The sequence below is a fragment of the Meriones unguiculatus genome, chromosome 7 (genome assembly GCF_030254825.1).
Source record: "Meriones unguiculatus strain TT.TT164.6M chromosome 7, Bangor_MerUng_6.1, whole genome shotgun sequence".
In the NCBI taxonomy this organism is placed as follows: domain Eukaryota; kingdom Metazoa; phylum Chordata; class Mammalia; order Rodentia; family Muridae; genus Meriones; species Meriones unguiculatus.
In genome coordinates, this window is record NC_083355.1 from 115,085,151 (window position 1) to 115,099,826 (window position 14,676).

A 14,676-nucleotide genomic window follows, 5' to 3' on the forward strand; every position below is an offset into this window, starting at 1 on the left:
GGGGAAGTACAGCGACATTTGCCTATAGCACTGCGAAAACACGTCTGTCAGTTTTCCCTTCAGATTCCTGTCCTTTGCAGTACTGAAAGCACACTACCACTTGATAGGTCACAGTACAATCTTTCCTCTACTTCCACCATGTGGGTTCCAGGATGGAAGATTGAGGGATTGAACTTGGCATGAGGAGCCCTTATCCACTGAGCCATTTCATTGGCCCATGTGATATGTGTAGGGAAATAGGAAATCTAGTTGAAGGGGAGTCTGGAGGTAGGATGAGAGGTAAAAAAAATACGAAGTGAGGCTGGGAGAACTGGCCAGTTCAGCAGGTGTAGCTTTTGGTTATGGAAGCTGACAGGACATTAACAGTTCTATGGTGCACTTTGCTACAGGTGAGATTGAGGTGCAGCTTACAGTGGCTTGAGCGGTTGGTTTTAAGCCAGAACTCTGAATTCTGCCAACCTAGTTGATAACTTTTTCTGGTGTCATGGGGACATGCTGTAACCATGTTCTGATACTGGATACAGGCATTCTCTCACAGTGGGAAAGGACAGTCACAGTTAGAAAAGCAGCTGCTCAGTCTGGTTGTTTGGTTGGTCTGAGACAGGGTCTCACTCTCTATTCCTGTCTGGCCTGAAACTCAGATACTCCTGCTTCTGCCTTCTGAGTGCTGGGATTAGAGGTGCGTGCCACCACACCCAGCTCAGTCTGCTCTTAAGTTAAACACTCAAAGTTTTAACTTGTTTTCAACCCAAAAACTATAGTGGTTAAAACTAATTAAGAATGGGGCTCCTCTGTTGTTTCTTCTTTTTGCTTTTTAGCTTGGCATTCATCAAGCGAGCCCCTGTGATTGATGCAGATAAACCAGTATCTTCCCAGCTCCGGGTTCTCACTCTCAGTGAAGACTCGCCGTATGAGACCCTGCATTCTTTCATCAGCAATGCAGTGGCTCCTTTCTTCAAGTCCTACATCAGAGAGTCGGGCAAGGCGGACAGGTGAGAACTGCTTTCTTACTGCATCTTGGCTCCATTGAGTCAAAGGTGCAGCTCAGTGACCCTCAGCAGACCTTAAGTAGCGCTGTGAAGGCCAGCAGTGCTCTGACTTTGAGACTCTCCCTTATTTGTAGGGACGGTGATAAGATGGCTCCTTCAGTTGAAAAAAAGATTGCAGAACTTGAGATGGGCCTCCTTCACCTGCAGCAGAATATTGAGATCCCGGAGATCAGCCTGCCAATTCATCCCATCATCACGAACGTGGCAAAGCAGTGTTATGAACGAGGAGAGAAGCCCAAGGTTACAGATTTTGGTGATAAGGTTGAAGACCCAACTTTTCTTAACCAACTACAGTCTGGAGTTAATCGGTGGATCCGAGAAATTCAGAAGGTAAGGGCACTGTAACCAGTGTCAGATGGTTTGCCTTTCAATGTCTTTGGGAAACTGCCCAAGTTCTTGTTGTGATATTGTGATGGTAGGAGCCCCTCCTGCTTCTAGGGATGTTCATGCAGGGCCAGAGTCTGGACAAAGTTTACTGTGAACTGTGTGAACATTTAAGCCAACCATCTTGCCAAGCTTCGGAACAAACCTGTCACGTGTATATGGGAGGGATTACTAGTTCATGTTATCTTGTCTTCAAAGGTGACAAAACTCGACCGAGATCCAGCATCAGGAACTGCCTTGCAGGAAATCAGCTTTTGGCTAAACTTGGAACGTGCGTTGTACCGCATCCAGGAGAAGCGGGAGAGCCCCGAGGTCCTCCTCACTCTGGACATCTTAAAGCATGGCAAACGTTTCCATGCCACTGTCAGTTTTGACACCGACACAGGTAAAAACCAGAACTAATAATCTGATGCATTAAGTTTCTGATCTTTCTTCCTAAGATCTTAGATGAGAATTAGATGCACCGGGCCTAGTGGCTCAAGCCTGCAATCCCAGCACTCTGGGAGGCAAAGGCAGATGGATCTCTGTGAGTTTGAGGACAGCCTGGTCTACATAGTGAGTCCAAGACAGCCAGGGCTACACAGAGAAACCCTGTCTCGAAAAACAAAAAACAATAAAATAAAATAAAAGAGAGAAAGGGCCTGGAGAGATGGCTCAGAGGTTAAGAGCACTGGCTGTTCTTCCAAAGGTTCTGAGTTCAGTCCCCAGCAACGTCATCTGTAATGAGATCTGGTGCCCTTTCTGGTGTGCAGGCAGAATACTATATAAATAATGAATAAATAAATCTCTTAGAGAGAGAGAGAGAGAAAGGAAAGAAAGAAAACAAAAGAAAGGAAGAAAGAGAAAGGAAGGAAGGAAGAAAGAAAAAGTTAGTAGATGCAGTTTGGGATCAGACCTAGGCTTGTATGTGCCAGTGAGACACTCCCTAAACACTGCTATTCTGACTCTTAACTCTTTAACTCCTCTCTCTTTCTCTTAACTCATCTTATCCTCAATTTTATAAGATAAAATTCTAGGACAGGTCTCCTCACGTACACATTTCTTTCCCCTTCATGGCTTTTGAGAAATTTAGACAGTTTTTAGGCCTGAAAATAGTGAGCCTTGGGACTTACCCTCCTGTCTCTTTGCTGTGTGGTTGCTGAGTAGTCAAGTTAGCTTTTAGTCTCGGCGGGAGATGGCCATTGCCCAGTGCAGAAGAAGGAGGAAGAAAGAGTCAGTGTTGCTTTTCCTCCTCTTCTTTCCTTGGCCTCCTCCACGTTCCTCCTCATCCTAAATGGTCAGTAAATGCTGGGCGTGGTGTGCACATCTCAGTTGCAGCACATCGTCTCCCTGCCCCCAGCTGAGAACTGACCCAGTGTCTCTCCAGTGCTGAGTGAATGCTCTTCCACCAAGCTGTCCCCAAACCTAGTTACAGAGCTTTGGAGGTAGAGGTAGGATTGACTCTCAGTCAAAGTCAGCCTGGTGTGCATAGCAAGACCTTTGTTTTAAAAAGACCAAGGGATATAAATGTAACTCAGTGGTAGAGTGCTTGCCTAGCAAACATTGGTCTTGAGTCCAGGCCCCACTAATTTGTTTTTTTAGTACGAACAGTGGGAGTGAAGTTGCATTGGTGTGTACTAAACAGAAATGTTTGGCCAGATATGTATTGTGAAGAATTTCTATAGGCTCCATAGCCACAACAATCAAGTAATTAAGACCCACTATTTCCTTCCCACAAAGTATGGTACACATAATTTTAACTGAGGGAATTTAAGGTAGAGCCCCCTAGGCTGCCATGACCGCCTTAAAAATGTGGGCTGCATTCACCGATAATGATACGTCCCTATGTAAGTGCTGAGCATCTTTCAGCCCTCCTGACCTCCAAAGCAGCATTTCTCTGTGTAGCCCTGGCTGTCTTGGAACTTGTATTGTAGATCAAGCTGTCCTCAAACTCAAGAGATCCACCTTCCTCTGCCTCCTAGCACTGAGATTATGTGTCACTATGCCTAGCTTCAACTCTGCCCTTAAGAAAAGTAAAACAAGTCCACACTAAGGTGTTGATTTTTTTTTTCAAATATCATGAATGATTTTTCTGTAACTAAAATATTTGCAACTCAAAATACATTTCATAGTTAAGACATGACTTTATTACTTCCCATGAAAGCCATTTTTCTTTCAATCTAGGTCTCAAGCAGGCATTGGAAACAGTGAATGACTACAATCCTCTGATGAAAGATTTTCCTCTGAATGATTTGCTGTCTGCCACTGAGCTGGACAAAATAAGGCAGGCACTCGTTGCAATTTTCACACATCTGAGAAAAATCCGAAACACAAAATACCCCATTCAGCGGGCCCTACGCCTTGTGGAGGCGATTTCCAGAGACTTGAGTTCTCAACTGCTCAAAGTCTTGGGCACCAGGAAGTTGATGCATGTAGCTTATGAAGAGTTTGAAAAAGTAAGTCGTAGTTCTTAGAAAACCACCCTGAACCAGTGAGGTAAGTGTGATGTAGTGACAAGCGCATCTCAAATTGCCGTAGGTCATGGTGGCTTGCTTCGAAGTCTTCCAGACATGGGATGACGAATATGAGAAGCTGCAGGTGCTGTTGAGAGACATCGTCAAGAGGAAGAGGGAGGAGAACCTGAAGATGGTGTGGCGCATCAACCCGGCTCACAGGAAGCTTCAGGCCCGCCTCGACCAGATGAGAAAGTTCCGTCGCCAGCATGAACAGCTGAGGGCTGTCATTGTCAGGGTCCTCAGGCCGCAAGTATGTCTGTCTCAGACGTTCACGCGCTCCTCGTTTTGTGCCTCCTTTAGTTCTTTGAGAGAATTAGGTATTTCGTGCTTAGTGTCTTCTCATTAGTTTACTTTTGTCACTTGTCGTCCTTGAGATCTCATGCTGCTGCATTATGTCATTTAAGGGTCGGAATACTTAGTGTGCTCACATGAGTGCAGCTCAGAGGCCGAGCACTGGCCTGCTGTATGTGAGGCCCTGGATTCCCCACCACCAGCAAATACAAACAAGCCAGTGCGTAGGTGCTCCACCTGCTCCTTCTGCCCTTCACCTTGACCACACAAAGCCAGACGCCCTGGCCTTTAGATTGTAGTGTGTGACTTCAACAGTCTTTCAACAGAATACCATATTAAATTATGGGTAACTTTGTTTATCTCTGAGCTTTATTAGAGCAATTCTGTGGTTCTTTTTTCTTTGTACACTTTTGGGGTATGGTGTTTTGTTTAGTTTTTATTTTGTCTTCCAGCATGAGGACTGAACCCAAAGTCCTGTGCATGCTAGTCAAGTACTCTTGCTGAGCTATATCCTAGTCCTGTGTGTAGACCTTCTCCTGTCTTCATTCCCTCTCCCTTTTTACCAGTTCTTTCCTTAAGGTAAAAAATACAGTAGAGACAGAAATGTGCAAGTAGATCTTTATAATGTAGTCATGGTTGAATTGTGATTATAAAGTAATGAAGGTTTAAAAGTCTGTATTGGTGCGTAATAATCCTGTGCTATACATATGACAGACTAAACCTCATTTGCAAATATTTTTTGTTCCTAATTTTTATTTTAGGTCACAGCAGTTGCGCAACAGAACCAAGGAGAGGCACCTGAACCCCAAGATATGAAGGTGGCTGAGGTCCTCTTTGATGCTGCAGATGCCAATGCTATTGAAGAGGTGAACCTGGCCTACGAGAATGTCAAAGAAGTTGATGGGCTGGATGTGTCTAAAGAAGGTACAGAGGCTTGGGAGGCTGCGATGAAGAGGTACGATGAGAGGATCGACCGTGTGGAGACCCGCATCACTGCCCGCCTTCGAGATCAGCTTGGCACGGCCAAGAATGCCAATGAGATGTTTAGGATTTTCTCCAGGTTCAATGCACTGTTTGTCCGCCCACACATCCGAGGAGCCATTCGTGAATACCAGACCCAGCTGATCCAGCGTGTAAAAGATGACATCGAATCTCTGCACGACAAGTTCAAGGTCCAGTATCCGCAGAGCCAAGCTTGTAAAATGAGTCATGTCCGTGACTTGCCTCCTGTGTCAGGGTCTATCATCTGGGCTAAACAGATTGACAGACAGCTCACTGCCTACATGAAGCGAGTGGAAGACGTCCTGGGCAAGGGGTGGGAGAACCACGTGGAAGGGCAGAAGCTGAAGCAGGATGGAGACAGCTTTCGGATGAAGCTCAACACCCAGGAAATCTTCGATGACTGGGCGAGGAAGGTTCAGCAGCGCAACCTTGGTGTCTCGGGGCGCATCTTCACCATCGAGAGTGCTCGCGTGCGGGGCCGCACGGGGAATGTCCTCAAGCTAAAGGTGAACTTCCTTCCAGAGATCATAACGCTGTCCAAAGAAGTCCGAAACCTCAAGTGGCTTGGCTTCCGTGTGCCACTTGCAATTGTAAACAAGGCTCACCAAGCCAACCAGCTCTACCCATTTGCCATCTCACTGATTGAGAGTGTGCGGACTTACGAACGTACCTGTGAGAAGGTGGAGGAGCGCAACACCATCTCCTTGTTGGTGGCCGGCTTGAAGAAGGAGGTGCAGGCCTTAATCGCAGAAGGCATTGCCTTGGTGTGGGAGTCCTACAAACTCGACCCCTATGTGCAGCGCCTGGCAGAGACGGTGTTCAACTTCCAAGAGAAGGTGACTTACCGTGATCCTTCGGTGTTCGTGGTTGATCTAGTTGCTAAGTCAGGGAACACGCTAGTTCTCCACAGCAGTCTGTAAGATTGACGCTAAGGCCACTGGAGCTGGGGGAGGAGAATCCTCTCCTAGCTGTTCACTGGTGGGATGGGGCATGCTGCCGAGCAACACCCTGAGAAACGTAGGTAGAGCAGGATGTCAGATGCTGAGGGGCATGTGGGTACAGCTAGAGGGAGAGTGTCTCCCAAACCTGTAGTAGGACTGCTTGTTCCCATGGCCAGGGCAGAGGGAGGAAAGATGCTCATGGTGCTCCCAGCCCTTCCTTTTCCTCCTTGGGGCCATGCAGAGGACGCAGCATCCTCACTCCCAGCAGCTAGGGCTGGCTGCTCATGGAGAACTGAGGAGAGTTCTTTATGACAGGAGTGTGAATAAGCCATAGAGCAAGCGCTATTTCCATGCTAAATGCACCCTCCTCCAGGTGGATGACCTACTGATTATTGAGGAGAAAATAGACCTGGAAGTCCGCTCCTTGGAAACCTGCATGTACGATCACAAGACATTCTCGGAAATCTTGAACAGAGTCCAGAAGGCAGTGGATGACTTGAACCTACACTCCTACTCCAACCTGCCCATCTGGGTCAACAAGCTGGACATGGAGGTACACGGCGGGTCCCAAGCACTTTCCGCCTCCGCTGGCTCTGTGGCCTTAGTTTGTCTGGAAAGGATTTTTCTTAGATATTTATTTGGCATGTCCAGTTTCTCCAGAGCCCCTCAGCTAATGCCACAGCCGCATGTTGGGCTGCAGAGGAGAATCCCTCCTTTTGCAGGATACTTGACAGGGTTCTGTTGGTCTTTTCCTCCTGTTCATGATTTAAGGTCCTTTTTGGTGGTGCTGGGGTGGAATCCAGGGCCTTGCTCAGCTCCCAGCCCTCCAGGCACCCTTCTCTGACAGCTGCCCCCTCCACACCTAAGGCTGCAGAAGATGAGGCCAGGGCCAGGCGGCTTTTCTTATCGCTGTGTTTGGAGAGGACATGTCACTAAAGAGGCCTAGGCAAGGACCTGTTTCATAGCAGAGGTTCCAGACTGACTTTGGCTGGTTCCCTCACCTACAAATTTAAAATGGTATCTACGCCCAGGATACAGTACTAAGGAAAGTTAATGGTCTGCAGATGCTGTGGGTGTCCCTCAGCCTACAGCACATTCCTGGGATATTGTGTGGCCTAGGGCATACTGGTGGCAAAGACATGCAGAGGTCCTGTCCATCACACAGGAAATTTGCCTGCTTCTGAACAGAGGGAATGCTTTCTTGTTGAAGAAAACGGCTTGATTGCCAGGCTGCAGGGTTTCTAGTTTCATGTCTAGAGCTACCTTCTAGCCCCCATGACATCACTTACGTGAGTTTTCCATCATAACTAGCAGCTATCGAGATCATAGCTGATCTTCAGCATGGTGTTAAGTCTCCTTGTAAATTAGGAGCTGGGAAGTCTGGCAGGTAGTTGACGAGTCCCAAAAGTGGCGAAAGCAGACAAGATGAGGCTGTGGATGTGATGGAAATGAGACAGGACTGAATTGGAAACTTGACCTTGGCACACCTGCCCCCTTCTCACTCTTGTGCTTTGTGAGCTGACCTTCAACAGCAGCGGCTCAGTGACCCCACTTCTTCTGTAGATTGAAAGGATACTGGGTGTCCGTCTGCAAGCTGGCCTTAGAGCTTGGACCCAGGTTCTTCTCGGACAAGCTGAAGATAAAGCAGAAGTCGACATGGACACAGACGCCCCACAAGTTAGTCACAAGCCTGGTGGAGAGCCAAAGATCAAAGTGAGTATCTCCCATGATGCTCCTCAGTGTATAGTAAAAGAAGTTCCGTCCCTTGAGAAATAACCTCTAGAAGCTTAGGCAAGCGGATCACAAGTTCAAGGTCAGCCTAGGCTTTGCAGTGAGACCTGTCCCAAAAAGTGCTTGTGCCAGGCAGTGGTGGCACATGCCTTTAATTCCAGCACTCAGGGCGGCAGAGGCAAGTAGATCTCTGAGTTTGAGGCCAGCCTGGTCTATAGAGTGAGTTCTAAGACAACTAGGACTACACAGAGAATCCCTGTCTACAAAACAAAACAAGAAGTGCTTATGAGGGCAAGGTCAGAAGGGTAGCTCAGTGTTAGAGTGCTTGCTTAGAATGTGGGAGGCCCAGTCTGGATCCCTGGCACTGGGGCTGGGACTGGGTGTGTAGTGCTTACAAAGACATCACCTGACAGACAAAGCATTTAACCAGATGATGAACATTAGCAGCATTAGTGACGTGGGTACCACCACATGCTGGTAATGCCAAGCGATGGCAAAGGCACCTCACAGCTGCTTTTTTCTCCAGAAAACTTACAAGAAAAATAGAAGCTCACCTGAAGGTCAGTCTGCACAACCTCTGACCAGAGCAGAAAGTGCCATAGGTGGGAATCGGTTGAGGAGATAGGACAACTAAATCGGAGTGTATGGTGAAGCAGGTAGTATCAGTGTCAGTGGACCTGCTGAAACACTTTGCACTTCCTTTGCAAATCTCCTGACAGTTTAAGATAATTTCAAAACAGAAAGCTGTAAAAAACTTAAAAGTCGGGGGTCTGGAGAGATGGCTCAGAGGTTAAGAGCACTGTCTGTTCTTCCAGAGGTCCTGAGTTCAATTCCCAGCAACCACATGGTGGCTCACAACCATCTGTAATGAGATCTGGTGCCCTCTTCTGGCGTGCAGGTGTACATGCAGACAGAATATTGTGTACATAATAAATAAATAAATCTTAAAAAAAAAACAAAAAAAACTTAAAAGTCTATTTTAGGAAGCATGCGTGGGGCATGTGTACCGTTGCATGCTTGTGGAAGTCAGGCCACCTAGAGGGAGTCAGTTCTTCCAATGGATCCTAGGGTTCAAACTCAGTCGCCAAGGCTTAGCAACAGCCACCTTGACCAGCTGTGCCATCTTACTAGCCTGTAAATGTGGTTTTTAGGATATTGTATCCCAGCGAAATGATGAATGTTTCTAAGTGGAGATAACGGTACAGCTCTGGACTAGCCTGAAGCACTGACCAGTAGCACAGATGGTGGACAAATCAGTCGTGTATAGTTGGCAGTGGTGCCACTGCTTCAGTGATGCTGTTTCCCAGGCCTCGAAGTCTTATTGAACGTGTGGATTTCCATGAGTACCTACTGTGCGTTCCAACCCAGGCACCACACCTAAAGATGAGGATGTGGAGCAGATGAGGTGGTGCCTGTCCCCAGCCTCTTGTGGTCTTAGAGGGACAATATGAAAAAGCCCAGGAGAGCATCTGATAAAGTGACAGGCTTTGTGTTTATAACCAAAGATGTTATAATTTAGACAAAGAAGGTTGTTAAGAACCAAAACCATTTTATTGAATTATGTTGGTGAGTGAAAACAAAACCTTTCTTTTACAGAATGTTGTTCATGAGCTGAGAATAACAAATCAGGTAATCTATTTGAATCCACCCATCGAAGAGTGCAGGTACAAGCTATACCAGGAGATGTTCGCCTGGAAGATGATCGTGCTATCCCTGCCCAGGATCCAGAGTCAGAGGTACCAGGTAAGCTTCCAAGGCTCTAAGCATGTGCCCTCTGACCAGCTCTCATCTGGGATTCTGATTGCCACCTCTTCAGTGTCTTTCCATACTCGAGATCCCGAGGTTCCATATCCTAAGGGAAAGCTTGGCATTTGCAGCCTTTCTCATCACTTGAAAGTTTCCTTCATGAACTTCTTTGGTTGTTTTCAAACAGGGACTCACTGTGTAGACCAGCTTTGCCTCAAACTCAAGAGTCTCCTGCCTCTGCCTTCTGAGCTCTGGTGTTAAAGGCATCTGCCACTATGCCTGGCCTATGACCTTTTTTAATAATCCCAGTTCCTACTGTTTTCCTCCCTATTCCTCTGTTGATTTTTTTTATTTTTGGATATAGGGTCTCACTGAATAGTCCCAGCTGACCTCCAGTCTCAGCCTCCTGAATACTGGGATGGCTATATCCAGCTCCTGCTTTCAGAGACATGTTCAAGCACATGCAGAAGTGGAAATCATGAGCTCCTGCCTGCAGCCTTAGTTATCACACATAGCTGTTCTTACTTAATCTGTAGATCCCTCTGACAAGTGTAAAGCAAATCCTAGATTATAGTCTTCCTGATACAGTTCTAGAGCCAAAGGAAACCCCACATTTAGTCTGTTATTCTAGCCAATGTCACTTTTATGTAGGACCAGTGGTTTTCAAAAAGATTCCACAGCTCTGCCATGAAGACTGTTTTAGAATTCAGCAATTCTGCTAGAAACACACCCTTCAAAATTAAAAGTGTATATATATATATATATATATTTTTTATTTTACATGTATGAATATTTGCCTGAATATATATCTGTTTACCATGTGTAACTGGTTTCCATGTCAACCAGAAGAAATAGTTGCCTCTCCAGATGCTGGGAACCGAACCCAGGTCTTCTGGAAGAGCAGCCAGTGTTCAGGACCACTGGGCCATCTCTCCAGCCCCAAAACATACCTTTTTCTCTTTGACTTTGATCATAAATACCACTCTTTAAGGGCTTGTTTGTTGTTTTAATTACATTTATCTATTTGGTGTGTGTGCATACACACTCTCTCTTACATATCACAGTGAGAAAGTGTAGGTCAGGTACCCACTACCTTGTAGGTTCGTTTTGAGAACTGAACTCAGATGTAAACCTTGGCTGCAAGTGCCTACTGAGCCATCTTCCTGGTCCTTGTAGTATGGTTTGCCCAGCTAATCAAAACCAGGCTTTGGGGATCCTGTTTGTCCAGTTCTGTGTTTAAGGGTTTTGCATTGTCTTGTTTCTGTCCAGACTGGACAGATGAGAGCTAGCCTGTCTGTGGACAGTAGCGCTCACAGTGTCCTCTCTGTGCTCCACATTCATACATGCAATCCTACCCTTACCGTGAAGCCAGGCCCATCTCTGCAGTTGCTGATTTCCATCTCTGTTGGTCCCCTAGCCATGACTTGGTACCCTACTTGCTCCCTTGGATTTGCTCTTCCTCTGCTCCTTCCTCTCTTATCCTTCTTCCCACCCAGTCCAGAAATCATGTCACCCGTAATTTCTGTCATCACCATCTTTAAAGTTCATCCTGGCCTGTTTGACCAGTCACTGTTCCCACTCCATCCAAGGAGCACCATTGCCTTGGCTTACTGATGTTTCCTCCTACCATTCTCTCTGCCTCTGCTCCCTAAAATCAGTCTTCCTTTATGAGGTAACCCTGACTTTGCTCCTGTGAGCCCTCTCACAGCCTGCCATCTCTTGAGGAAAGCTGCAGTTCTGGTGCTTATTGGCCCTATTGTTACCTGTTTGCCTTCCTGACCTTAGTTTCTGCTTTCCCCTCCTGGCTCCGCTCTGGCCTCACTACACTCTTGCTGGCCCTCAGCCCTGCAGACTGACTGCTCATGGGGCTTTGTCATGAGGCACTCTCTGTGCTCACAGACCCTGAGAGAACATATTCCTCCCACCTTTCCAATCTCTGTTCACATATCACCTTCTGATGAAGCCTTTCCTGTTTTCTGTTGAAGGTAGCTCAGTTGTAGAGTGTTTACCCAGCATGCTCAAGGCCCCTCTGTTCAATCCCCTGTACTATAAAAAATGAACAATACACAACTATTCCCTGACCAATCCTGTACTCACTATGCTTTTCCTACTTCTTCTGCATAGGCTCTCTTCCCATATAACGGTCTGTACATCAGTGTCCTTTGTCTCTTCTGCAGAGTGTGACTTCACCTGAGTGGGAGTTTCTGTTTATTGCCCCTAGATTGGGGCCTGGCATGTAGCAGGTACTCAGGCAGTGCAGGTGGACCAAAGGTTCCTTACGTTCTTTAGCTAATCTTACCTTGTGCCATTAGTGACTCCACGTTTTCTGGTTTGCAGTTATTCTGATGTTCCCTTTATTGGTTTAACAAGCTAAATTAATCGGATTTCTCATTACTTGTGGCTAAGGAAAATAGATATCATCTCTTAGTGCATTTTGAGGGTGATTTTTCTTTTGAGTCATTTTCAGTAAGAGGTGACTTCGATTTGCATTGTATATACTAACATTCATGTTGGCTTTGGTTGGTCAGGTGGGAGTACATTATGAATTGACTGAGGAAGAGAAGTTCTATCGGAATGCGTTGACACGCATGCCTGATGGCCCCGTTGCCCTGGAAGAATCGTACTCTGCGGTTATGGGCATTGTGACTGAAGTTGAGCAGTATGTTAAGGTAAAGACACCTGATTCCATCCATATGCCATGGATAGTCTATTCTAAACATGCAAGAAGGTCAGGGGTGGTGCTGGCTTCAATCCTCAGTACCACCAAAAGAGGAAGAAAGAGAATACAGGAAGCTAAAAGGTCTTGATAGATAATAAGGCTCAATGGGCAATGCTTGCTTTATTTATTGGTTTGTTTGTTATCTGTCTGTCTATTTATTTTCTATATTTATTTATTTATGTTGAGACAGAATGTCCTTATTCTAGCCCTGGCTGTCCTGGAATTACTTGCTTTGTAGAGCAGGCTGACCTAGAACCTGTAATTCTTATGTCTCCTGAGAACTTGGATTACACACCTGTTTTGTCACCACACCTGACTGAATCTTCCTAGGTAGCTTTGGATAGTCTGGAACTAGGTAAACCAGATTTGCCTTGAACTCACAGAGATCCATCTGTGTCTGCCTCAGTGCTAGGATTAAAGGAATGTGCCACCACTCAGCAATATTAGCTTATTTTAAAACCAAGAGTGAATAGTAGGGTAAATCTTGTGGTTTTAGCTATGGTTTTTAAGAAAAATAAATTTTACCTTTTGCTTTATAAATTCTGGGCCTCTGGAGTGAGGTTCTCTAATGATGTGAAAACATGAATTTGGACTGTGAGCATAATGGTTACTGGTATATTAATAATAGTCTACAGAACTGCAGACTAGATTTGAACTGTTTCTTTTTTCCAGGTTTGGCTTCAGTACCAGTGTTTATGGGATATGCAGGCGGAAAACATTTACAACAGGCTGGGGGAAGATCTCAACAAGTGGCAAGCTCTCCTGGTCCAGATAAGGAAAGCCAGAGGAACCTTCGACAACGCCGAAACCAAGAAAGAATTCGGACCAGTGGTGATAGATTACGGCAAGGTGAGCTCGGCTTGTTCTCAAAGGTGTCAGGAGGCTTTAAGAGTAGTATTGGTGTTTCGCTCTGAGTTGCAGCTTAAACACACTCCAGGAAAGAGCTGATCAAGTGCTGCTGTCCACTTCACCTGCAGGTCCAGTCCAAAGTGAATTTGAAGTATGACTCTTGGCATAAGGAGGTCCTCAGCAAATTTGGCCAGATGCTGGGGTCAAACATGACAGAATTCCATTCCCAGATCTCAAAGGTGAGAGGAGCGGGGATGTTGTCCAGGGAATTGGCAGTTGCAGGTTAAGCCTGGCACTGTGTTGAAATACAACCCTCTCTTCAACAGTCTCGCCAAGAGCTGGAGCAGCACTCAGTGGACACAGCCAGTACGTCTGACGCAGTGACCTTCATCACCTATGTGCAGTCTCTAAAACGGAAGATCAAACAGTTTGAGAAGCAAGTTGAAGTGAGTTCTCATTTTGATTCATGAAACAGAGTGGTTTCAAATAATCTTGGCTGAGGTTGGGCCCTCAGAAGTTAGAACGAGCAGCTGTGACTATAGAATAGATTCCTCAAGGCAACAATGGAGTATTTCAGTTGGCTGCTGCTGGCTTACCTTAGTGTCGCTGGCTGTTTGACTGACATCGGTGTGGAGACCTACACAGCTTAGGAATTGACCTAACTGGGGCCACAGGGGATGAGAAAATTGTGTTCTGAGGGAATACTGAGGGACTCGATACCTGAAGGAACCATTCTTACAGTGTGGTTGTCAACTGCCATAGCCACCTGATGAGCTTGAAAGAATGCACCATGGAAAGCCTGGGGTGGTGGCGCACACCTCTCCTTCCATAATTTGGGAAGCTAAGGCAGGAAAAGTATGACGTTTAGGCCAGAATGGTTTTCCTAGCAAGATCTGTCTAAAGAGGCTGGTGGATAGCAGAGGTGTGTCTGAGCGGGTAAAGCTGCCTGCTGTCAGGACCGATGACCCAATTCTTCCTAGAACCACATGGGAAAGAGAGAACAGACTTGTACAGGTTGTCCTTTGCTTTCCATACACGTGCTATGATACATGCCTGCGCACCTATATACATGATAAATAAATGTAGCACCATGAGAGTCTAGGAGTCTGTACTTTAAAAAGCTCTGTGGGTGATTGTTATGCACAGTTCAGTTTTGAGAATCGCTGTCTGTTTAAATCTGTTCCTGTTTTCAAGTGCTTAGGATTTGAGTATTCTGTTAATTCAGGAGAAAGGGAGGAAGTACAGTACAGGGTACTCTCTCTGCCCGCTTGGTGGTGTCAGGTGTAGTAACTGGTAGGCCACTCCAGGCATGGCACGGTGTCCTCTGACCACAGTGATCTTATGTAGGCAGTTTTAGAAGAGCAGATGCTTTGACCTTTGTGTTGTGTGGTCACAGGGAGCGTTCTCTTTGTTTAGATGTTGATAGTTGTTTCTCCTGCTATTATAGAAAAAAAGTTTTTCTTTTAACT

At 46.1% G+C, this 14,676-nt stretch overlaps 1 protein-coding gene across 1 annotated transcript in view; it reads left to right on the plus strand.

Annotated features, from left to right (window-relative positions):
• The window catches only part of Dync1h1 (dynein cytoplasmic 1 heavy chain 1), a 65,602-nt gene that overhangs the window by 10,482 nt on the left and 40,444 nt on the right, over positions 1–14,676 (plus strand). Inside the window, exons 3-15 of the mRNA XM_021645054.2 lie at positions 819–992; positions 1,124–1,379; positions 1,632–1,818; positions 3,597–3,868; positions 3,951–4,178; positions 4,981–6,057; positions 6,536–6,715; positions 7,726–7,875; positions 9,490–9,636; positions 12,168–12,308; positions 13,031–13,207; positions 13,336–13,446; positions 13,534–13,653. Coding sequence (XP_021500729.1) covers positions 819–992; positions 1,124–1,379; positions 1,632–1,818; positions 3,597–3,868; positions 3,951–4,178; positions 4,981–6,057; positions 6,536–6,715; positions 7,726–7,875; positions 9,490–9,636; positions 12,168–12,308; positions 13,031–13,207; positions 13,336–13,446; positions 13,534–13,653 — 3,220 coding nt within the window. The remainder of the gene's footprint in view (positions 1–818; positions 993–1,123; positions 1,380–1,631; positions 1,819–3,596; positions 3,869–3,950; positions 4,179–4,980; positions 6,058–6,535; positions 6,716–7,725; positions 7,876–9,489; positions 9,637–12,167; positions 12,309–13,030; positions 13,208–13,335; positions 13,447–13,533; positions 13,654–14,676) is intronic.